Source organism: Quercus robur, chromosome 5 (assembly GCF_932294415.1).
Source record: "Quercus robur chromosome 5, dhQueRobu3.1, whole genome shotgun sequence".
Lineage (NCBI taxonomy): Eukaryota > Viridiplantae > Streptophyta > Magnoliopsida > Fagales > Fagaceae > Quercus > Quercus robur.
Window position 1 is genome coordinate 30,042,052 of NC_065538.1, and position 24,159 is coordinate 30,066,210.

Genomic DNA, 24,159 nt, shown 5'->3' on the forward strand with positions numbered 1-24,159 from the left:
TCATAACTTTTATATCTCACACGAATCAAGGGATAATTGCATGTCCAATAGCTATTAGCCTATTAAACCGGATTCAAATCCTAAGAGCTCTACTAAGTGGCCGGCGAGCTCATGAATCTCGTGACTCAGTGGCGATGGAACTAAAGCGTCTTTTTTTTTTTTTTTTTTGGGTATATCAATCAATCAATCAATTATTCAATACCTATTTCAAGGAAACCCCGAGGATAACTTTACAAATTTTTTACAAAGAGTATGCTTTTGGCTCAATACAACTTTGGATTATTTCTCATTTTATGAAGTAGGAGAATCAATAATAGGCAAGCTCATTTAATGTTGCCCGGTCTTGTCATACAATTATTCATAGGTAACCGTTGCATTGTAGTAAAGAGAACATATCTACTCGTTCAACAAAAGAAAAAACAAAGAGAACATATCTACTTTTTTTTATGAATGAATAATTTTATTCAAGAAGAAAGCACCTACAAAACATCAAGGCACCCAGCCTCCCTCTTGACAATCTTAACAAAATAAGATGGGTTGTTACCAATATCCAAAGAACAAAAAAAGCTATACATCAAACTCCATTTTAGCAAGAGAGTGAGCTGCCTCATTAGCTTCTCTAGGGACCCACGTAAAAGAAAAAAAAAAAAAAAGGGAATTAGGAGGCTAGATATTTTAAACTTTGAATGACATTCTCAATAGTCCACGGGATGTACATACCTTGTCCCGTGATCGATTTGTAGCATACCTAAGTGAAAGTTCAATTAGTGTATAAAACACTATGAACGTTTAGACCTCCAATTTACAAATTACAAATTCAAGTTTAATGTCAAACAATTAATGTGCGGAATATGAACTTAAGCTTAAAATAGAATTGATAAACAATCTAAACCAAATAAAATCACATCCACAGCAGAAATTAAATGGAAAAGATTAAGGGAAGAGAGATACAAATACAAGGACAACACACTATGTGTTATCGAAGAGAAAACCGTAGTCCTCGACGTAAAACTTCTCCACCGTCCTCCAAGCGGTAAAGAATCCACTAAAGAATGTAGTTGGGATACATGAACAGCAGAAGACCCTCCAAGCCTAATCTACCCAATGTACCTAAGCCCTCCAAGCTCTTACTCCAACAAGGTTACGCCGAACCTATTTCTTCTTTAGTTTCCCGGATTCCGTTACTTGACCATAGCATCAACCAATATGAAATTGGTCCCTTCTTAACTGCTTCCCAAACACCAAATGGCCTTCTCACAGATATGGGTATGGTGAGAAAAGGTTTTGGTAATGTACCTCTCAAGGATTTGACAATGGAGAGGAAGAGAGTAGAGGAATTTGAAGAGTCTCTATGTGAAGATTGTGGATGAATCAATCTTGTTTTTATCTAGGGTTTCTCTCTCAAAATTCTCTTTGAAAGCTCTCTTAATATCGTGGGTATGCGGGTATATATATAGTAGGGTGAGAAAGAATGTGAAAAGTCAGTTTTTCCCAAACAGGGTGGTTTAGCGACTTGGCCTCGCGACTGGGCTGAGTCGCAAGTTCAAGCCGTGAGCTAATGGCCTGGCTAGCTTGGGACTTTTCTCCTGTGGTGCAACAGCTGGCATAACTCTTCAGCTCCCCTGCATGCTTCACACGTGTGCCAACTTTGGCAGCTTGCCAGTCGCGAGTCCAGCTGTGAGTCTCTGCATTCTTGCACAATCTTGAGCATTTCTTCACACTTTCTCACTCACTACCTTTACATGATTCCTACCTAAATACAGGGTTACTAATTGCTAAAATACAAGCAAATTTGGCATGAAATAAAGCCAACAAAATGGTTGATAAAATTTAACCTTACACTAAGAGTTGCCTTCTAATATGATTGGTGCTGAGTTTAAAGGCCCAGCAAGTTGCAAAGCTCATAAAAGTGCCTCTGCTTCTGCTTGGAGAGGGAGGGTGATGTTCACTTTTTTGGAGCAAGCAAATATCAACTCCTCTCCAGTCCCTAGCTATGATGGCAATAACAAAATGATGGGAGCCTATAGCAACGTCGACATTTATTTTGAGAGAGCCATTCCTAGGTTTCAACCATTTAGCTAGAACTCTACTGCCTCATATTTGAGGAGAGGGTCTGACTTTTCGATGCTCCACAAACAATCTAATGATTTTACTCTTAAATCATCATAACTATCCACTCTTCCCTCAAACAGAGCCTTATTCCTCAGTCTCCAAACCAAATCACAAAGTAAGGCCCCAAAAAGAAGCAGGTCATCTCTAGTCTCTTGGATAGGAAGATCAAGTAGAAAATGGATGAATTGGACTGGGGTAGAAAGCTCAAAGTTATCAATCCTTAGGCCCCATTAACTGTTGAACCATAATGCTCTAGCTAATGGGCAATTAATAAAGAGGTGGATAATTGATTCTTGCCTAGTATTACATAGTTGGCAAATGGTGTCTGCATTGGCGTCATACCTCAGCCTTTGATCCTTCATGGGGAGACAATTTGCAGCTACTCTCCATAAAAGCTTCTTTAGTCTTTCATGAATTCTAGTCTTCCAAATTTGGCCTCTCAACAATTCTTGGTTTGGAGGAGGGTTAGAGCTTCTACCAAGCCAATAAGCTGACTTAATAGATAGCTCTCTAGTCACTGATTTGGTCCATATCCATTTATCAGAATGGACGTTAAGAGGTAAAGGGATTCGGCAAATTGAGGTTACCATTGCATCATCAAAAATAGACCTCAATTTGGATATATCCCACTGTGTCTTGCTATGATCCAGCAGCTATGATACAACTATAGCTCCATCCATAGAGACATTCTCACTCAAATTTGGCTGAAAGTGAGGGTGATCTGGGATCCAGGGATCTTCCCATATACGAACAGATTCCCCACTGCCAATCATAATACATGCGCCTTGAGCGATAAGTTGTTTTATACCCTCTAAGCTTTTCCAAACCGAAGAAATACTGCTAGACGCTTTATGATTAAGCCAATTGTTTCTTACTTTATATTTTGTTCAGAGGAGATTTATACAAAGGCAATCTTTACCTGTTAAGAGCCACCTTGCAAGTTTAGATAACAAAGCTTGGTTAAATTCCCAAAACTTTCTGAATCCCAATCCACCCTCTTTGAGATGCCAACATAACAAAGCTCAAGCAATAGGAGAAGAATAAGACCCTGCACCAGATATTGGATTCCACCAAAAGCGCCTCACAATAGCATCCAATTGGGGGATGGCTTGAGCCACATATTTAATAAGAGTAGCACAGTTTGCCCAAGACAAATTCTTGCTTTTCCAACTATTGAGCTTGTTCTCGTTCCGTTCCTTAATGTCATTAAGGTCCTTTTTCCTATGAGGGGTGAGGAATAATGGGATTCTTAAGTATTTTTCTAAGGGGGTAGTTTGCTTAGGCCTTAATGAGCTTGAATTTGATTGAGGAATTGAGGACTAATCCCTTTGGAGGGGAAAACCTCGGACTTTTCCACGTTGATTATTTGTTCTGACTATTGGCAATATTTCCCCAAGCACTCCTTTAAGGTAGATAACTCAGGCATAGAAGCTTTGCAGAAAAGTATTATGTCATTTGCATAATAGAGTTTAGATATGGGAGGAGCTGTTCTTGTAGGCTTTATGCCAATCAACTTGAGCTGGATTATTTCTCTATTGATCAAATGCATAAGCACTTTACTACCCAAAATAAAAAGATAAGGAGACAGAGGATCCCGTTGTCTTAAACCTCTTTCTGGTTGGAATTTAGGACAAATTCCTCCATTTAAGAGCGGAGAGTAATGTACCGTAGATAGGCATTGCTAAATTAGATTTGTAAACTGCTCATTGAAGCCAAATGCCCTCAAGACCCTTTGGATGAATCCCCACTTCATCCTATCATAAGCTTTTTGAAAATCTATCTTCACTCCTAGGAATCCTTTCTTCCTTTTCATGTGTCTGAAGCTGTGAACTATCTCTTGTGCTAGCACAATATTTTCTGTTATGCATCTATTTGGAACAAATGCAACTTGAGCTGAATCCACCATTTTATCCAGAAGAGGTCTCGATCTTCTAACTAGAATTTTTGATATCACTTTGTATACCATGTTGCACAAACTAATAGGATGGAATTGATTAAAATTACATGCTCCATTTTTCTTTGGGATTAACACAATGAAGGTGTTGTTGAATTCTTGGAGAAGTTTCCCATGCTTGAAGAAGCCTTGAACTGCCAAGGTGACTTGGTCCCCAACAATTCCCCAATAGTACTTATAGAAGAGGGCTGGAAGGCCATCTGGACCAAGAGATTTAAGTGATTTAATCCTAAATATCGCCTTCTTAACTTCTTCTCTAGTGGGGATTCTACACAGCTCAACATTCTCTTCTACTGAGACACAAGCATCAATGAGATTTTCCAAGTTTTCTGGGATTTGGGGTCTACTTGATTGATATAAGGATTGAAAATTGGCGTTAAAATATTCTTGGATGGCCTCTCTACTCGAAATCCAGGAACCGTCCTCTTGTTTGATATCAGAAATGAAGTTTCTTCTCCTTCTTACCAGAGTGGTGAGGTGAAAGAACCTTGAATTCCTATCCCCTTCTTTGAGCAAAATCTCCCTAGATTTTTTATGCCATTTGAGATTCTCCTTGGCCAACCAATCATCTAGCTCAAGGTTAAGGGCAGCTTCTAATTCCAGATTCTCTTTGGTAGGGTTTGCACCTTGGACTTCTTCAATATTTTTCTCCTTCTCTTTGATTCTTTCTCTAACATTACCAAAATGCTCATTGTTCCATTTTTTTAGCTCATTTTTAGTGTTTGTCTGCTTCCTGGCCAGCTTAAAGCCTTGTGAGCCTCCCACTTGTAATTGCCAAGCTCTGTCCACAACTTCTCTACTTGTTTCATCTTTTGTCCTTATAGCTTCAAATCTAAATGGCCGAATTATCTTTTCATCTTCAAAATGAGTGTCCAAAAGGATGGGAGAATGGTCGAAGTTAGTTGCACAAAGGTGAGTGACCCCTGCTTTTGGGAAGAGCAGTTGCCACTCTTAATTGCACATGCATTGATCCAATATTTCTTTTATGTTAGCTAAACCCTCTCTTTTGTTAGTCCAGGTGAAAGGTGGGACTTTAAATCCCAAGTCAATTGCTATAGTATTAGTGATGAAGGTTCTAAGACTATTAACTGAGCATTTAGTAGTAGGTTTCCTTCATTTCTTTTCTCCAGCATTTTTAATGCTATTAAGATCTCTAATCATTGCCCATGGACCAGAGAAGGTAATAACCATGTGTAAAGTTGTGATTTACAACTATTTTGTGTTGGCCTTAATTCTATGCCAAATTTGATTGTAATTATATTCAATCTTATGTACCCTATATTTAATGTGAGATTTCATTGTAAGGGTTGTGTGTGAGAAAGAGTGTGACGACTCAAGGCAAAGTGAAGAGCAAGAAGTTTTCGTGGGTAGCTCATGAGAAGCCTTCCCGCGAAGTGAAGCATGTGCCCAGCACATGACTGGAATACGAAGAGTCATGATAGATGGGGACAGTTGGTTTTCGCGAGTGTCTCGCGAATAAGGCCTTTTCGCGAGATACCCGTGAAACATTCTGTTTTGCCCATTTATCATATCTGATATATCCTATCTCTACTCACACTATATATACCCCCATTACCCACATATGTTGAGGAATGCTTTTAGAGAGAAAACCCTAGCCACAACCTTTGAAAGTTAGAAATTGCTATACCCACAATCCTCTACACAATCCTTTGTGATTTTCCTCAACTCCTACCTCTCCATTTCCAAATCTTTGAAAGGTTGATAGCCCAAACACTTACCACACCCATTCTGAGTGTCAAGTGAGATTTTGATGTTGTTGGGAAGCATTGGAAGAAGCCAAACTTTGGCGGATGCAATCGGGTCTATTATGGGATCCGGAAAGCTAAACAAGACACGGTTCCTAGAAGCCTTGTTGAAGTAGGAGCTTGGAGGGCTTAGGTGCATTAGGTAGATTAGGCTTGGAGGGTCTCTTATTATTCGTGTATCCCAACTTATTGTCTAGTAGATCGATTTACCGTCTAGAGGGCGGTGGAGAGTTTTTTGCCGAGATCTTTGATTTCCTATTCGATAACACATCAGCGTGTTATCTTGTGTTTGCATTTTTCTTCCCTACTCTTTTAGCTTTCATTTTACTACTATGTTTTAATGAATATGACTTAAAGTAGTTTTATTGTTTATCTGCTCACATTTACTCTATTTTGCACTTAGTTTAAGTTAGAGTAAAATCAACTGAGCCGTAATTTTCATTTAGGGGTCTAAACAACTCTTGTGTTTTCACACAAATCCGAACTTTCACCATGGATTCCATTAATTCCCAAAACTGTCTTCTTTTGGCTCTAGAAGGTAGCTCGTAGACAAAAAAGAAGAGCCATGGGGTCTTTGGAGGGTCAGAGTAGATTAGAGTAGCTATAACATATTTGCTTGAATAAAGTACCTTTAACTCCATGCCTTGTCTCCACAAAATGGCCAAACTCCCAGAGCGGCTATTGGCATCCACGCAAAAAGTATCAACAAAATTTAGCTTCAATCTAATTTTCTCTACTCTTGGTTCCTTTATTTTTGTTTCTAATAAAAAGACTAAATCTAGATTGGAGTCACGGATGAGGCTTCTTAGTGATCTAACTATCGGGGCTCTACCAGCACCCCAATAATTCCAAGTTAGAGTCCTCATGGCGAATTAGGGGGCATGATAAGACCCGCCTCCTCGGCCATGCTATCAGAAGATGAAGAAAGAGACTTCACATATGTATTGGGGATAGGTTCAGAGTTAGCTTCTGGGGAATAGGTAACAGGTTGTTTTAAGGTGGAAGTAGTGTGACTTATCTTTGTTCTGGCTAAAATTTTCAAGGATTTTTTCCTGATTTGACTAGGTATGGGTATAAACTTATCTATTGGGATTTCTTTGTGGCTGTGTGATGTTTAGAGTTGAGGGGGTTATGTCATGAGAAAGAAGGTCACCGCTAGGGTTAAGAAATGGTGGGTTGATTTTGATTCTTTTAAAGTCTTAGGATGGGTTTGTTGGTGACTAAGTTGGGCTAGCCTTTCTTTTTGGCCTAGGGGACAGAGGATTTAGTTGATCATGTGTTTGGGAAATTGGGCTAGGTTGGGAATGTGATTTGGGTAGGATATTGTTAATATAGGCTTGGGGAAAATTTCTTGTGTTGGGCTTAGGAAGTTAAATTGTGGGGTTGGGCCACAGTTCTGTTGTCTAGGATACTAGGTTGTGCTAGAGTTGGGATAGGTGTGGGATTAGTTTGAGTGTGGTTGGATTGTGGTTAAGTGGGAGAAAAGTTAGGACTTACCAGCGATTCCATCAAGGCATCGGTCACATCATTCGGCCCTTGCTTGTCAATTTTCTGTACAACTTCTGACAATTCACCTTGATTGATTGACATAAACCAAGAAGCACACGATTCAATGTCACCCATTTGTTTCTCTATTTGGAGTTTCACCATTTCCGGCTTGGTGTGTCGGGCTTCTAAGGCTCTCTACCACCTTGTTGGAGAAGGGCTACACTCTGTGAGGTCTGATCGCAAGAGCACCTCTATATTCAACCCCGGTTGGAATTCACTGTTATCTGCTGTTAGCCACTTCCCAAAAATTCCAAACTCCATTCCTTCCCTCCTCATCAGTTGATCCCCACTGCCTGGGCAATCCCTGTGTTCATGTCCCAACATGCCACATCTGAAGCAAAAGTTCCCTAATTTTTCGTATTTGAAGGGGATCCAAAGATTTGGCAATCCACCCCTTTCAAGGGGGAACCCAGGAACAAGAGGACAGCTAATATCAAACTCCACACTTACTTTAACACTTCTGCGCCAAATCCCTTGGCTTGGGCTCACTGCATCAGTATCTAGAGCTCAACCTACTATAATACCAATTTTCAAAATATTTTCCATCCTTACCCGATTTAGTGAAAGACCATGCACCTGAATCTAAAATTCTATTGTTGAGAAATCCACCTCTGAGATGCTTAGATCCGAGCTAAATCGTTAGAGGATCAAAGAGAACATATCTACTCATGTACTCATACTCTATTCTACTACTTAATGATGCCCCAAATAGTGGTTATGGCAGCTTTGTTGACTTGATTGCCCAAAGAAATGTATCTTCACACTTTTCTTTTTCAATATAGCACTTTGGCGCCTTTTTTCTTTTCTTTTGAGAGTGTGGGACGATGGGTGGTGGAAGTGGGAAATAAAGGCAAGTTTGTTGACTCGGTCACTCCATTGCTCGAGGAAACATAATATATATATATATATATATATATAAAACCAAAGTTTTTTACTTTTTATTAACTTCTCCAGAGATTGTCACATCATTATCATTTTTTTTATTTTTTATAATGAGTAAAGCGCAAAATGATCTGACACTTTAAGACATTTGTTAGGCCATTTTAAAAAATTATGATATTATTTTTATGAAAAATATAAATTTTATCAAAAAAATTAATAACTTTTATCTTTTTTTTATAAAAGTTTCTAAATATATTTAATAAATCAATATTATTAAAGTATTTGTTAACTTTTACCAAATTGAAAAGCAAAAATAAAAACAAATCAGTCTTGAGACTTGTTTAATATTTTGTGGTATTTCCGTTTAAAGTTAAATCCCCTGCCCCTTTTTATAAATTTATAATGATTGAATTTATTAAGCAAAAATGAAAATACAAATAAATGTATTATTCAACTTTTAAAAAACAATTCTTTTACTATCACATATTTTTATATAATTCGATGGCATATATGGTTGTGATTAGTAAACACTCACTCATTGATTCTCCAAAAAAAAAAAAAAAGGAAGTAAACACTCACAAATTTTTTGTTTACCATTTATAATCACACTATATATTAGATATGTGAGAAGAATTATTATAAATTTCAAAGCAATGACATACTTTTTTTCCTTTTTTTAATTATTATAAAAAAGGGTATAATATAACGTAAAAAATTCAAAACGTATTCGATTATCTTTGGATAAATCTCTCAATTAAATTAGTAATGTGAACCTTGTTAAGAAGAAAGTCACCTCTAACTCTCTAAGTTACACAGAATATGTTAAAAGTTTTTAAAAGAATTAACTAAAAAGAACATATATAATCCATAAATAAACATATATACTTGGCATCCCTTTACAAAATTTCCTCAAATTTTCCAAGTTACTAAAGTCAAACCTCCAAAAACAAAAAGAAATAATAATAATAATTATAATTTTCCGAAAGTTAGTCATTTGGCTGACCTTGTACTCTAAGACTATACAATAATTTCCCTTTACGAAATTTCCTCGAATTTTCCAAGTTACTAGAGTCAAACCCCCAAAAACAAAGAGAAATAATTATAATTATAATTTCCCAGAAGTTACTCATTTGGCTAACCTTGTACTCTAGGAGTATAAAATAATTTCCCCGAAATTTCCTTGAATTTTCCAAGTTACTAAAGTCAAACCCCCCAAAAACAAAAAGAAATAATAATAATTATAATTTCTTGGAAGTTACTTGTTTGCAGACTTTATACGGAGATTCTAGCCTTTTGCCCTTAATTTTAAAAAAATTTATCAATATGCCCTTATTTCGAAACTATATAGGGATATGTCCCTGTTTCGATATTCGATTACCTTAAAATCGAGTTATGCCGAGTAAAACTAAAAAAAAAAAAAAAGCATGGAACTCGATTTTAGGGAAGTCGAGTTCCAAAACGCCGTTATAGGGCTTTAAAACGCCACTATAGGGCTTAAAAACGCCACTATAGGGCCCCTTGAACCTGGTATGGGGACTTATAAAAAAATTTAGCAGGAAAACGCCGCTATAGGGCTCTAAAACGTCACTATAGGGCCTAAAAAGGCCACTATAGGGCTCCCAAAACAAGGCGATCACACTTATAAAAAATTTTGCAGGAAAACACCGCTATAGAGTTTTAAAACGTCACTATAGGGCTTAAAAACGCCACTATAGGGCACCCTGAATATGGGCCAATCACACTTATAAAAAAATTTGCAAGAAAATGCCGTTATAGGGTTTTAAAATGTATAGGGCTTAAAAACGCCACTATAGGGCTCCCCGAATATGGGGCGATCACACTTATAAAAATTTTTTTTGCATGAAACTCGATTTCCTGAAACTCGAGTTCCATGGAATTTTTTTTTTTAGTTTGATCGGGCATAACTCGATTTTCTACAAATCGAGTATTTAATTGAATTCGATTCTAGGATAATTGAGTATCGAAACAGGGGCACGCTCTTATATAATTTGCAAACATGGACATATTGCCAATTTTAAAAAAAAATTAAGGGTAAAATACCAGAATCTCCGACTTTATACATAATAATTTCTTTGAAATTTCCTCAAATTTTCCATGTTATTAAAGTCAAACCTCCAAAAACAAAAAGAAACAATAATAATTATAATTTTTTAGAAGTAACTTGTTTGCCTGACCTTTTACTGCACAATAATTACCCCGCAATTTCCTCGAATTTTCAATATTACAAAAAGAAATAATTATAATTATAATTTTCCGGAAGTTACTCGTTTGACCACCTTTTCATGACGCGGAAAAGCATAAAATCAGGAAAGAAGAAGACTTGAATTATTCGTTCTCTCTTTTTGAGTCTTTACAAGGGAACTACTCGCATATGGTTATATAGATCTAACCAAAGCCACAGCTGATATCACACACACTGAAGCTTTGTAAGTTTCCAATGGCTTCCATAACCTCTGAAATAGCTTCTTCTTCTTCATTGCCCAAATGGGAGTATGATGTTTTCCTCAGTTTCAGAGGTGAGGACACCCGTAATAACTTCACAGACCATTTATATGCTGCCTTGGATCAAAAAGGAATTAAGACCTTTAGAGACAATGAAAGACTTGAGAGAGGACAACCCATTTCCACGGAGCTCTTGAATGCTATAGAAAAGTCGAAGTTCGCAATCATTGTTCTATCAAGAAACTATGCGTCCTCGTCTTGGTGCTTAGATGAACTTGTAAAGATGGTTGAGTGCAAGGAAGAGACTAGGCTAACAGTTTTGCCTGTTTTTTATGGTGTGGATCCCTCTGATGTACGAAAACAAACGGGCAGTTTTGCAGAGGCCTTTGCTAAACATGAAGATCTTATCAAGAACGAAGAGAAGTTGCGATCATGGAGAGCTGCTTTGAGTCAAGTTGCCAATCTCTCTGGATGGGATGCACGAAATAAGTAAGAATTTCTTTCGGAAACTTTTGGAAAATAAATATTATTCGTCGTTACTTTGATCTCTTGGCCATAAGACTTTTTCTTTTTCTTTTTTCCCCTTTCGTTAATTGCTTACTTAAATGGAGAATTAGAGGACACGTTCAATTTTTCCTGTACATAATGAACTTAAGAAATTGTAAGCTAAAATGGGCAACGACTTGTTAAGTATGTAATTTGACATTTCCACTCAATCAGATAGAAAAGAATTCTACCACGAATGTTGTGTCCATTACTCAAATAATAGCTACTTACACTTTGTTAGTGGATAAATTTTGTTAGTTGCTAGTGGACTTTAAGTCGATCACGGTCCAAATTTGGTCACTGATATTTTTTGGCAGAGTTTGCAAACAATCAATTACTCTACAAAGAAAAGAAAAAAAAATACTCTACAAAAAGAATATCATGAGTTGGAATTATCAACTGGACCTCATTTATCAAGTTGAAATTATCAACTGGACCTCATAGGTTACCTTATTGTATTAATAAGCCCAAGTCTAAACTCTAAACAAGCTTAATTTCATTTTTGGAATGAATGAGTTTATCTTTTAATACAACCAACAAACTGAACAAATAATAGATCAAAACAAACAGATTAAGCTGTAGTATCTTAAGCAGTAGCAAGTAACTATAACTAGCATAATTCCTAGGACTCTCATTTTCCTCTGTGTGCAACTCCCCTTAACAATTTTTGCTAAAGGCAAATCTGGATTTTCTATCATCCTTTATAGCTTTGAAATTGACTTCTTCAATTTTATTGTGTGTGTGTGTATAAGATATTAGCAGCCTAGACTTCTACTAGAAGGGTAGGGCCAAAGCTGCTTTCTTGCATGGCTTGTATAGCCCACTGAACTCTGCTTCCAAGTTCCCACAGAACAATTTGTCAGCACAGTGAGCAACTATTCAAAATTCCTTTTCCAAATACGTCCTGTGAAACTATAGGCAAAAAAATGTTCTCTACTTAGATGGAAAACATTGCAGAAAATGCAGACTTTCCATTCTTTCCTCAGTAAACTTGCGTAAACAGAGTAGTTGATCTTTTTCTTTTTTTCTATATTTCATCATTAACTAACCATAAATGAATGCTTATGCATTTGAAAAACCAGATATTTTTCTACCAATCTACAATAGGATGAGAATATCTGATTTAGCTAGTATTGAAAGTGTCCAACTGAATTTTCTAGTATTGAAAGAGTCCAACTGACCAAATATATAGATTGATATATTTGAACCTCTGAACATTTCTGCTAATCCCAACTAGATTCTCTGATTTGCTATAAGGCAAACTAAGGCATCAATCTCTAAGATATGGATACTTTTGCTTCTGTGATACTGGCAGCATCATACTACACTGCCATAAGTTCGCAGAAATAATGGCCAATCCTGAGACCAGAGCTCATGCCATATAACATGCTCTCATTGCCTCACCATTCTCTATATGACTCCTGTAATTTCTGAGTGAAAAGGCTCCTACCTGTGAGCACCATATTTTTGAAGGGAAGAACTAGTGAAGCAACTAGTCATTCTGCAATTCTGCCACAACATTAATTTATACTACGTTCTCCTAGGATGACACTGGCATCTTTTCTTTATTTTTCTATTACATTCTAAATAAATTTTTGGCATCATCATCATCATCTTAGAAATTTAATTAGTTGTAGACAAAAGAACCTCAAGTAATGAAATCCAGAAGAATTCCAAAATATGAATTAGATATATAATGAAGCTACAATATAATATGATATATATGTTGTAATGAAGAAATCTAGAAATAAACACAACAAATAAAGAATCATGTAAAAATTGAAATTTTGCTATTAGAAGTTTTATTAAAGGTTGTTAATTCCAGATTTAAAAGGAGATAGGTACTTTTTAACGTTCCTGACTAGACCACTATATGTATACTTTTATTTTAATTGTAAGGTACCATTACACAGCTGAATTCCAATTAATGGTGATCATTTCCTTCCCGCCCCCCCCCCCCCCCCCCTCCGCCAATGATTTACTATATAAAACATACTAATATATGTTTTCAATAGAAATGTTAAAATGTGCAGGACATCAGGGCAAACAGTAGGCCAGGGGTCCTTCTATGTTGTAGAAAACTTATTTGGTAAATTTGTTATATCTATTTTCATATTTGAACATAGAATTCCCTATTCTCTGGTGAATGAATCTAAAAATTGTACACTTGCTGAGCCTATTGTTTCGTTGTGACGCAAGAAAATTATTGTTCTATTGTTTTGGCAGGCAAGAGTCAACAATTATCAAAGAGATCATCAGAGAAATACTTGGTGACTTGAATTCTTCCTACTCATATGTACACAAGGATCTAGTTGGAATAAAATCTCGTGTTGAGGAAATGGAGGATTTATGTTCAAGTATGGGGTTGAATGATGTTCGCTTCATAGGGATTTGGGGAATGGGTGGAGTTGGTAAAACAACTCTAGCACAAGTCCTTTATGACAAAATTCATTCTCATTTTGATGGCGGCAGCTTTCTTGCAAATGTTAGAGAAAAAAGTGGAAACGGGGGATTAGTTACTTTACAAAAACAACTTCTTTCTGATGTCTTGTTTGAAAGCAATATTGATATTTTGGATGCTCAGCAGGGAATCAATGTGATAATGAATAGATTATGTTGTAAAAGGGTTCTTGTAATTATTGATGATGTGGATCAACTTATACAGTTAGAAGCATTAGTAGGCAAGCGGAGTTGGTTTAGTCAAGGGAGTGTGATCATTATGACAACTAGAGATCAACATCTATTACTCAGACATGAAGTTGCTGAAGAGGAAATATACGAGGCTACATTATTAAATGATGATGAAGCTCTAAAACTTTTTAGTCTAAAAGCTTTCAAGCAAGACTATCCTTCAGAAGGTTATGAGTTGCCATCTCAAAAGGTTATACATTATGCTCAAGGCCTTCCTTTAGCTCTCGAAATTTTAGGTTCCTTCCTGTTTCATAGAAATCTAGATGCATGGGAAAGTCTCTTAGGTAGACTACGAGAATGTCCTGAAAGTAAAATTTTAGATGTGCTCCAAATAAGTTTTGATGGTCTAAGGAGAACAGAGAAAAAAATATTTTTAGATATTGCTTGTTTCTTCAAAGGAATGACTAAAGATCGTGTAGCAAACATACTACGAATTCCCCATTATAAGCCAAACATTGATATAGATGTTCTCGTGGAAAAATCTCTTATAACCATCTCTAATGGAAAATTGTGGATGCATGATTTGCTACAAGAATTGGGTAAGGAAATTGTTCGTTGTGAATCTCTTGACGAGCCTGGTGGACGCAGTAGGTTGTGGTTGAAAGAGGATATCCTTCATGTACTAATAGATAATGCAGTAAGTTGATTGTGCAGGATTTTAATCTCTCTCTCTCTCTCTCTGTTAATAACTTTTAATGTGCTTACTTTTTGTTGTTGGGTACTAGGGAACAGAAAAGGTTGAAGGCATCTCAAAGATGAGAAATCTAAGATTGCTTAAAGAGGATAATGTTAAAGTCAATTTTGAAGCCTTCTCAAAGATGAGAAACCTAAGATTGCTTAATATTGATAATGTGCACCTTCCTCAAGGCCTCAGTTTTCTTTCAAGTGAGTTACGTCTTATGAATTGGCTTGGATATCCTTTAAAATTCATGCCAAGAAATTTCCATCCCAACAAACTTGTTGAACTCATAATGCCTCATAGCCACATCAAACAACTATGGGAGGGAGTTTGGGTAAGATTTTCACTCATGCAAAACATGGTTTTTTTTTTTAATTTTTATTTGTTAATAATCAATTATGTTCATAAGGGTTTAATTTTCTCTTTTTAATTGTTTTTCAATGCTAACAGAGTTTAGAGTGGCTAAGAATCATTGATCTCAGTGATTCTAGAGAGTTGATCATGACCCTGGATTTTGCTAGAGTCCCAAATCTTGAGAAGCTAATTCTCAAAGGTTGCACAAAATTATCTAAGATTCACGCATCCCTTGGAGATCTCAAACATCTTATTTTATTGGATTTGAATGGCTGCACATGTCTTAAAAGACTTCCAAGCAAGATTAACTTGGAATCTCTTGAAATTTTTGTTCTTTCAAGTTGTTCAAAGCTGAAGAAGTTTCCCGAAATTGTGGGGAATATGTCATGTTTGCTAGAACTTTATTTGGATGGAACTGCTATAGAAGATCTACCATTATCAATGGAGCAGTTAACTGGGCTTATCAAATTGGATCTAACAAATTGCAAAAATCTTTCAAGTCTTCCTGGGGCCACTTGTAGTTTGACATCTCTAAAAACTCTCACTCTATCTGGTTGCTTAAAACTTGACAATATGCCAATGAATTTGGGGAATCTAGAAAGCTTAGAGGAACTAGATGTGAGTGGAACTGCTATAAGAGAACCACCTTCCTCCATCTTTTGCTTAAAAAATCTCAAAATACTATCTTTCCAAGGATGTAATGGGCTGTCATCTAAATCATGGTCATGGAAGAAGCCGCTTAATTTTCTATTAATGACAAAAACTCCAGATCTCATGGGCTTGGTATTGCCTTCTGTTTCAGGTTTGTGTTCATTAACTAGATTGAATATAAGGAACTGCAATCTTCAAGCAATCCCTAGTGATATCGGTTGTTTGTCCTTATTACAAGAATTAGATCTAAGTGGAAATAATTTTGTTTTCATTCCTGAAAGCATTAATCAACTATTTAAGTTGAAAAGATTTTGGGTGGAGAATTGCAAGAGTCTTCAATTGTTGCCGGAGCTTCGATTGAGTCCCTGCATTGACGTTTGGGCAAATGGATGTACCTCATTGGAATCTTTACTACCATTTAAAATGAAAGATAATTCACAAATTTTTTTCTATCTTCTCAATTGTTTCCAATTGGTTGACAATCAAGGCCGCTGTGACTTGTTCACTACAATGCTAAGAGAATATTTTCAGGTCTCTCTCTCTCTCTCTCTCTCTCTCTCTCTCTCTCTCTCTCTCAGCTTTCTTTAAAGATCATGGTTGGTTTTTATGTTTCAGGAATCAACTATAAAAGAAAGATTTGATGTTGTTATTCCTGGAAGTGAAGTTCCGAACTGGTTTAGGCATCAAAGTGTGGGGGCTTCAATAAATCCGGAAGTGCCTTCATATTCATTTAAACAATTTAGAGGAATTGCTCTCTGTGTTGTTTTTGGACCCCACCAGCATCGTCCACCCAACAATCTTGCTTATCCACTTTACCTTTCGTGTCACTTTAAAGCCAATGGAAAAGGCTTCAGGGATTGTCCACTCCTAAGATCTTCAGAAGAGTTTGATACGGTTGAATCGGATCATCGTTGGTTCATGTATTTGCTCCCTAATTTTTTTATCAATTTAAACTCAAAAGAATTTCTTCAAATTGCTGATGGATCCAGCTGTCAACTTGAGATTGAATTCAGATCTTGGAATCGGAGTATAGAGATAAAGAAATGTGGGGCCCATATGGTATACGAGGAAGAAATGGAAGATCTGAAACAAAGCATGGGTCAGAGTGAGTGCAGCAGCAACATCATTCCTTATAATGAGGGTGTAGATGTTGATCATTTTGAAGAGGATATCAAAATTAAGCGAAGTCATGATGATGAGAATGGAGCTAGTGGAGAAGGTAGCTCTAGTCACATACCACACCCTAAGACTAAGAGAGTACGACCCTCTGATGGTGAGTGAGGACTCTCACTCAGAAATCAAATGGTGGCTTTCAGGAATCTGGACCCTCTTTATTTGAACTCTTTGTAAGTCACCAACTCTTGGAAAAATTTGCCAAACAGTGTAAATTCTGAAAAATTTTAGCCGGACAGCATGCGTTCAAACTTATTTAGTTAGGTAGACTCTTTTTGAAAGTCGATTTTCTCAAACTCGACTTCCAGGCAGTATCACCACCTCCCCCCACAAATATTTAAGCTGACATGGAATTAAATAATGAAAAAAAGGCGCCAGGAAGTCGAGTATAGTGAACTCGACTTCCAGGTGCAGTAAAAAAATATTACCACTCCAGGATTCTTAGTACTGGAGGCCCAAAAAAAAGCACCAGGAAGTCGAGTTTACTGTACTCGACTTCCAGGTGCACTAAGAAAAATTACCACTCCTAGTGTAGGCCCCAAAAAAAAAAAATGGCACTAGGAAATCGAGTTTAATGTACTCGACTTCCATGGAAGTGGAGTACAATAAACTCGACTTCCAGGTGCACTAAAGAAAGTTACCACTTCATCTTAGTAGGGTAGGGTATTGAAAGTCGAGTTTAGGGAACTCGGCTTCCACTGAAAGTCGAGCATACTGAACTCGACTTCCAGTAAATCCCCCCCCCCCCCACCAACCCCACATAGCTCAATTATGTGAGCATGGTAAAAATTTATTTAAATGGAACTCGAGTCTAGCAAACTCGAGTTCCAATAAATTTTACAACCACCCCCATCTCAGATTACTTATACACTCAACTCTCATTTTCCACTTAAACTCTCACTTCTCACAGCTCTCTCCCACGTCAAAACACCTTTCACACACATTGATCTACAAATTAAAAAGTTTTTCTTCTTCTACTACAAATCACATTGATCATTCTACAAATTAAAGCTTTTCTTCTTCTTCTTCAAAGGTAACTATTCAAACCTTTTTAATTTTTTTTTTTTTTTGTTAGACCTGGCTATATATATTCAAACCTTTTACATATGGTAGATATATATATATATATATATATGTATATACACATCACTTTTATATTGTTGATGAGTAATGTGTTGTTTGTAATAGTAATTTATTATCATTATTATTATTGTTTTTTGCATTTGTTATTTGTGCTTTGTAATGGGTTGTTAATTGCAATGTGTAACATGTACAAATTTTTTAATGTGTAACATGTTATTTATTTGTAATGTGTAATGGTTTGTTTGTTGTAATGTTCAAATCATTTTAATTTTTTTTTGGTTAGACTTGGCTAATATATATACTCACTTTTTCATTTGGTAGTTATATACATATATATATATATATATATACACACATACCACTTTTATATTGTTGATGAGTAATGTGTTGTTTGTAATTGTAATTCATTATCATTATTATTATTATTATTTGCATTTGTTATTTATGCTTTGTAATGAATTGTTAGTTGCAATGTGTAACATGTATAAATTTTTTAATTGGTAACATGTTATTTATTTGCAATGTGTTGTAATGTGTAATAGTTTGTTAGTTGTAAGGTATAACGAATTTTAATTTTTTAAGGTTAGCGACCATGTACAAATTTGTTTGAGTTTAAAAATTTGTTTAAAATTGTTTTGTGGACTATACAATGTTATCTTTGTAGTTCATATCGAATAAAGGTGTTATATTCGTCACTAACTTTTAGTAAACTTATTTGACTTATAGGCTTGTAATGAGTTTGATTGATTTTTATCTATATTATGGTGGGGAGTCCTGTAGTGATGTGACTTATGGAGTGACATATGAAGGGCCTAGTAAAAAGATAGAGATTATTCAGCTAAAAAAAGGGCAGGAGATCAATTTGAAGAAGTTGAATTTGGACTGTCGGTTGCATGACATAAAAATTATATATCGTGCTCCTCATGCAGTGTTCAATGATCGTATTGTCTTCACGCCTATTGAAATAAAAGGAAACAAGCATGTTAAGATTATGTTTGACCGGATAAACTCTGCACCCCAATTAAAAGCTGCCGAGTTGTATATAAGTGTGGAGCCTCGTATAGAAGTTGGCAGTAAAGATGTGCAACAAACAACTTTGAAGGGTGGTGGCAGGGAAGAATTCCAATCATTACAGACGGATAATTATCCTACTCTTACCCTGTGCACCACAGTTGGGGGTTATACACCACCATGCCAAGAGACAGCAACTCCAATGGAGGTTTGTGGATCTAGTTATCAACAAGAATGTATTCAAAATCTAGGGAGGGAAGACGAAGACGAAGATGATGTTGATCATGGTAGAGATGAGTATGAAGAGATGATTGGGAGAGATGACTTTCACGAGAATACTATAAACTATGAAAATGTTGACAATGTCCGTGATGATGTCGTGGATGATCATGATGATGATGCTATAGGCGATGGTATAGGTTTGCAGCCTGCAGTCCCTACATATGAAGCTCATGGCCCATCATTCCATGCAAACACTTGGGATAATATAGTTGATCATTCAAATGTTGAGATACCATTTTTATCAAGTTGGGTGCAGGGAATGAATTTTAGCAAAGGGTTGATTTTCCCTAATAAAGAGGCGGTGAGACAAGCATTAATAGTTTACTCTATAGATAACAACAAGAATTATATAACTGAGTGGTCCAACCAGCAAAGATTGTGTGTGAAGTGCTCGAATGAGTCATGTGCATGGAAAGTCCGAGCATTCCCGCAACAGAAGCTTAACGGGTTATGGGCCGTCACAGTATACAACGGTCCTCACACTTGTCCATCAGTTGGGGTGAACAAAGATGGCAGAATGATGGATTCCAATTTTCTTGCCAAAGAACTTCATACATATGTACTTGCAGATTACACCAACAAAATAAAGGATCTCCAAAATCTAATGAAGGAAAAGTTTAAGCACAATATATCGTACTACAAGATATGGGATGCGAAACAAAAGGCTATTGCAAACATACACGGGAATTGGGAAGAGTCGTATCAAAAGTTGCAGAAGTTGTTGTTGGCATATAAGAATAGCGATCTGGGTACATAAGTGTCATTTCGATCGATCAACGGGAACATACCAGGTACTATTATATTCAAGTATGTGTTCTAGGCTTTCACACCTTCCATTGCTGGATTTGCATATTGTAGGCCAGTAATTAGTATTAACGGAACTCATCTTTATGGAAAATATAAAGGAAAGTTGTTGATTGCAATGGCTACTGATGCTAATAATGAGATTTTTCCGCTTGCCTTTGCGGTTGTGGATGATGAAACGGGGGCCAGTTGGGGATGGTTTTTATCTTGCCTGCGGACTGCGATACGTGATGTGGTACCTGATTCTGGCATTTGCATAATATCAGACCGACATAAAGGTATAATATCATCCATTAGAGAGTGGCCCAATGATTATGTTCCGGTATATCATAGATATTGCATTAGACATGTGGCCAGCAATTTCAACACTCAGTTTAATGACAAATTCTTAAAGTCTTTGGCCTTGAAAGCAGGATATGAGCGTCAAGATCGCAAACTTGAAAAAATATTGGATTGCCTTAAGGAAGCTGAACTCAAATTTAGTTTGGATTCCAATCCCAATATAGCAAAAAAGAAGCCGTACTCCTATCTAGTGAAGGAGGGTCTGGAGAAGTGGACACTGTCACATGATGGTGGACATCGTTATGGGGCAATGACTACCAATATGTCCGAGTGTTTCAATGGAGTTCTAAAAGATGCACGTGGACTACCCATATCTGCATTGGTTGACTACATTTGGTGCAAACTTGTCGCCTATTTCAATAATCGGCGCACTAAAATATTGAGTGATGTTGAACATGGTCAAAAGTTCAGCAAGCATGCCATGGAGAAATATGAAGCAAATTACGAAAAAGGGACAAGACACTATGTGAGGCCATTTAACCAGCAGGACGGTGTATATCAAGTTTGCACATCATATAATCCACACAGATCTGATGGGGGAGATCATAGTCATGAAGTAAGATTGCTAGAGAACACATGTACTTGTGGCAAATGGAAAATCTATAAGATCTCTTGTTCACATGTGATTGCAGTTTGTATTAGGGAACATGTCAATGCAATGAGGTATATTGACCCATGTTATACTTTACAACAACGACTTGCCACTTATTCACATGAGTTTCGTGTGCCCAAGGATAAGTCATTATGGCGGGAGGTTGCCAGCCCAAAGTTGTACCCTGACCCAGAAATGTTGCGAGACAAAGGTCGACCTATGTCAACAAGAATAAGAAATGAGATGGACTGGAGGGAGAGTCAACCCAAGCCGAAATATGAAGTGTGTCATGAAGAGGGCCATAACCGTAGGAGATGTCCGAATGTGATTCGCGCACAAACAAGCAGCAATGCTCCGAATTAGGTAAGCAATGCATGCAATTTTGTGATTCTCCAACCTAGTTCAATTGTGTATGGTAAGTTCAACTCTATTATTTGAAATAATTTTTTTTTCTTACTTTTACCTATTGGTTTTAACCCTTTGATTCTATTCCTTTTTTTTCCTAGGAGATGCTCAAAAATCATTTTTGGATGCTTGGGGTGTCTTGTGATTATCCCATGTTTGGTGGGGTGGGTTTGGGATAACAATATTTAGAGGATAGCTTAGGCTTAGAGTTCCTTATTTTGGATATTTTTGTTCGTAGGGTTGCAAATTGTTATTCTTTGTTGAGAGCTAGCACTTCATTTTTTTATGAGCTCCTATCTTGTTTGATTGAAAATTTTATCCTTAAAATGTGGGGGGTGGGGGGGACTTCACGTGGAACAAATAAAGGTGTACATGTAGATTTGCTATTATTTGGTGTTTTGTTTGGTCTTATCTGGTCCCTTTACACTTTCTTTTTTATTTTAGCTAGTCACCTACTGTTTTAAGACATTGATTTGTGTAATTTTTTTGTTCAATCATTTAGTTCAAAATTAGTAACTCCATCATTTGTTGTTGCAGATTTTGGTGGGGGAAGCAATTATCCAAGTATTTCCTACATAGATTTTTATGGCTTCAAACGGTGGGTGGTCAAGACACTTGTCATACAATTTAGAAGGCTTTGGGGGGACTATGTATCAACCCCTCTACTTTCTTTTTGCTATTTAGAAGTTAGAACTACAAATAATGTATTGGTCCAATCGTAACAGACTTTTGGGACTTCAAAAATTTGTCCCCTTTAATATTAATTGACATTGGATCATTTGGGTGGGAAAGATCTTTTTGGATCATATATACACATATGTGCATATAAATTGTTCAGTTTATACAACTTCTATATGCAATGCTAGGTAGCTCACAGGTTGAGCATGGTGAATATTAGACAGTACAAAACTGCACTGCCTAGTGCTGCACAAAATTTAGTTGCCTTGGAATCTCACTAACACATTTTTCATTGTTGCACTTCACTTTTCTAAAAAGAATATGATCTTTTGCTTTCTAAGATTCTCAAGTACGATTTTCTACTTCTTCTTTGGGGAAAAAATTTTTATTCTAAAAAAAAAAATTTCCCCAAAGAAGTAGAAAAGTGAAGTGCAACAATGAAAAATGTGTAAGAGTAGAGTTACCAAGTAAAACGTCTTTGCATTCACTTACCTCTAAGTTCTATTCCTACGGCCCCCGTACCCCTTTCTCCAAGCTTATAAAAGGAGACAAAGATGAAGTCCATAGTGAAATTTTGAAGCTTGGAATAGCTTGTGAGGAGTGGGGATTCTTTCAGGTACACAAATTGCATATCTTAATGTTAGTGCTAAAAATGGTCATTTTACAGTGTAAGCTAATACTTTGGTATTTTGTTAAGGTAATCAACCATGACATTGAGCTTAGTTTGCTTGAGAGCATAGAGAAGCTGGCCAAGGAATTCTTCATGCTACCTCTGGAAATTTTTCCAATAAGTACCAATGTTTTTGGTTAATTACTCAAACTCATATATAGCCAATGTTATCAGGTTCTTTCAAATGGTAAATACAATATATATTCTGCATAAAACAATTATCACATTTTGCTGCATAAAACAATATATATTCTGCACAAGGAGAAAGACAGACTATCACTTGTCACATTTTGCTGCATAAAACAATATATATTCTGCTGCATCAAAATTCTGCTGCACCAAAATTCTGCTGCATTAAAAAAAATCTGCTGCACCAAAATTCTGCCGCATTAAAAAAATTCTGCCGCATCAAAAGTCTGCCGCATTAAAAAAAATTCTGCTGCATCAAAATTCTGCTGCATTAAAAAAATTCTGCTGCACAATATCTCTATGGAGGGTTTAAGCTTTTGCCAAGGCTTATAATGTATTCTTCCATTTAATACAGCTATAATATTTTACCATCCCACAGAAGACTTCTCATATTAACATTCCATTACAGAAATATTCATGTACAGAGCAAACTTCCGGTCCATACAACACAACCGTAGACAACCAATAGAAAGCAAAACCATCAAAAGAGCAAGCCAGCCAAATATGTAAGTACCTTTCAAGTATTTGCCCCATGAGATCTTGAACAAGCCCAAACTAGCCCCAGAAATCCGTGTATACCCCGCAGCCCCACATGAGTTTTTCATCCCCAAGCCAACATAGAAGCCAGTGACGCCTCCCAAGCCGGTGACCACCATCCGTGCCCGCCTCTGATCACAGAACCCGCACCCACAAGCCCAAAAAAAAAAAAAAAAGAACCCACGCAAGCCATCAGCCACCAGCCGAGACCCACAAATCAACCCTCAGCCGCCGCAGCCCATCAGCCACCAGCTGCAGACAGATCAGCCACCGCCGTCGACACCATCTTCGCCCCTGACAACTGTCGCTGAGGACGTCAAGCCACCGTCGATGCAAGCCCCGAGACAGGCAGCTGCCACTTCGTCACTGCAATCTTCCCCGTCTTGCGCCGTCGCCGTCGTCGACAACTAGCACCGCCGTCCATCGTCGAGCCGATCACGTTGTCTCTTTTAGTTTCTGTGTTTTTTTCTTTAGTGTAGCTTGAGTTCTTTATTAAAGTCTGTCATTCGAAGTTATTTTAAAGTCTGTAGCCTCTTAAGTCCATCACAGCAGTGTAATTTTATTATTTTGAAAAAAAAAAAAAAAAAAAAAAAAAGAAGGAAAAGAAATAACTTGATGTTGTTGCCAGCCCATTGCACGTATGGGCAAGTTGTTATTTTTGTCACAGATCCATTTTGTCCGATTAGACCCACTCACGTGAGGAATCAAGTGCAGTAAGTTGGCTACTGACAAGGGTACGATTCTTAC

The 24,159-nt window shown here is 36.9% G+C and overlaps 2 protein-coding genes and 1 long non-coding RNA gene across 6 annotated transcripts in view; 2 read left to right on the top strand and 1 right to left on the bottom strand.

The window, feature by feature from the left end:
* LOC126725749 (topless-related protein 4-like) overlaps positions 1–24,159 on the top strand; it is a 102,059-nt gene that overhangs the window by 39,830 nt on the left and 38,070 nt on the right. The gene's annotated exons all lie outside the window — the stretch shown is intronic.
* LOC126725767 (uncharacterized) overlaps positions 1–24,159 on the bottom strand; it is a 122,656-nt gene that overhangs the window by 37,209 nt on the left and 61,288 nt on the right. The window lies entirely within an intron of this gene.
* The window catches only part of LOC126725744 (TMV resistance protein N-like), a 66,300-nt gene continuing 52,754 nt past the window's right edge, over positions 10,614–24,159 (top strand). The window contains exons 1-5 of the mRNA XM_050430618.1: positions 10,614–11,214; positions 13,498–14,599; positions 14,688–14,975; positions 15,092–16,177; positions 16,262–16,992. Of these exons, the coding sequence (XP_050286575.1) occupies positions 10,721–11,214; positions 13,498–14,599; positions 14,688–14,975; positions 15,092–16,177; positions 16,262–16,927 (3,636 nt within the window). The 5' untranslated portion in view covers positions 10,614–10,720 and the 3' untranslated portion in view covers positions 16,928–16,992. The remainder of the gene's footprint in view (positions 11,215–13,497; positions 14,600–14,687; positions 14,976–15,091; positions 16,178–16,261; positions 16,993–24,159) is intronic.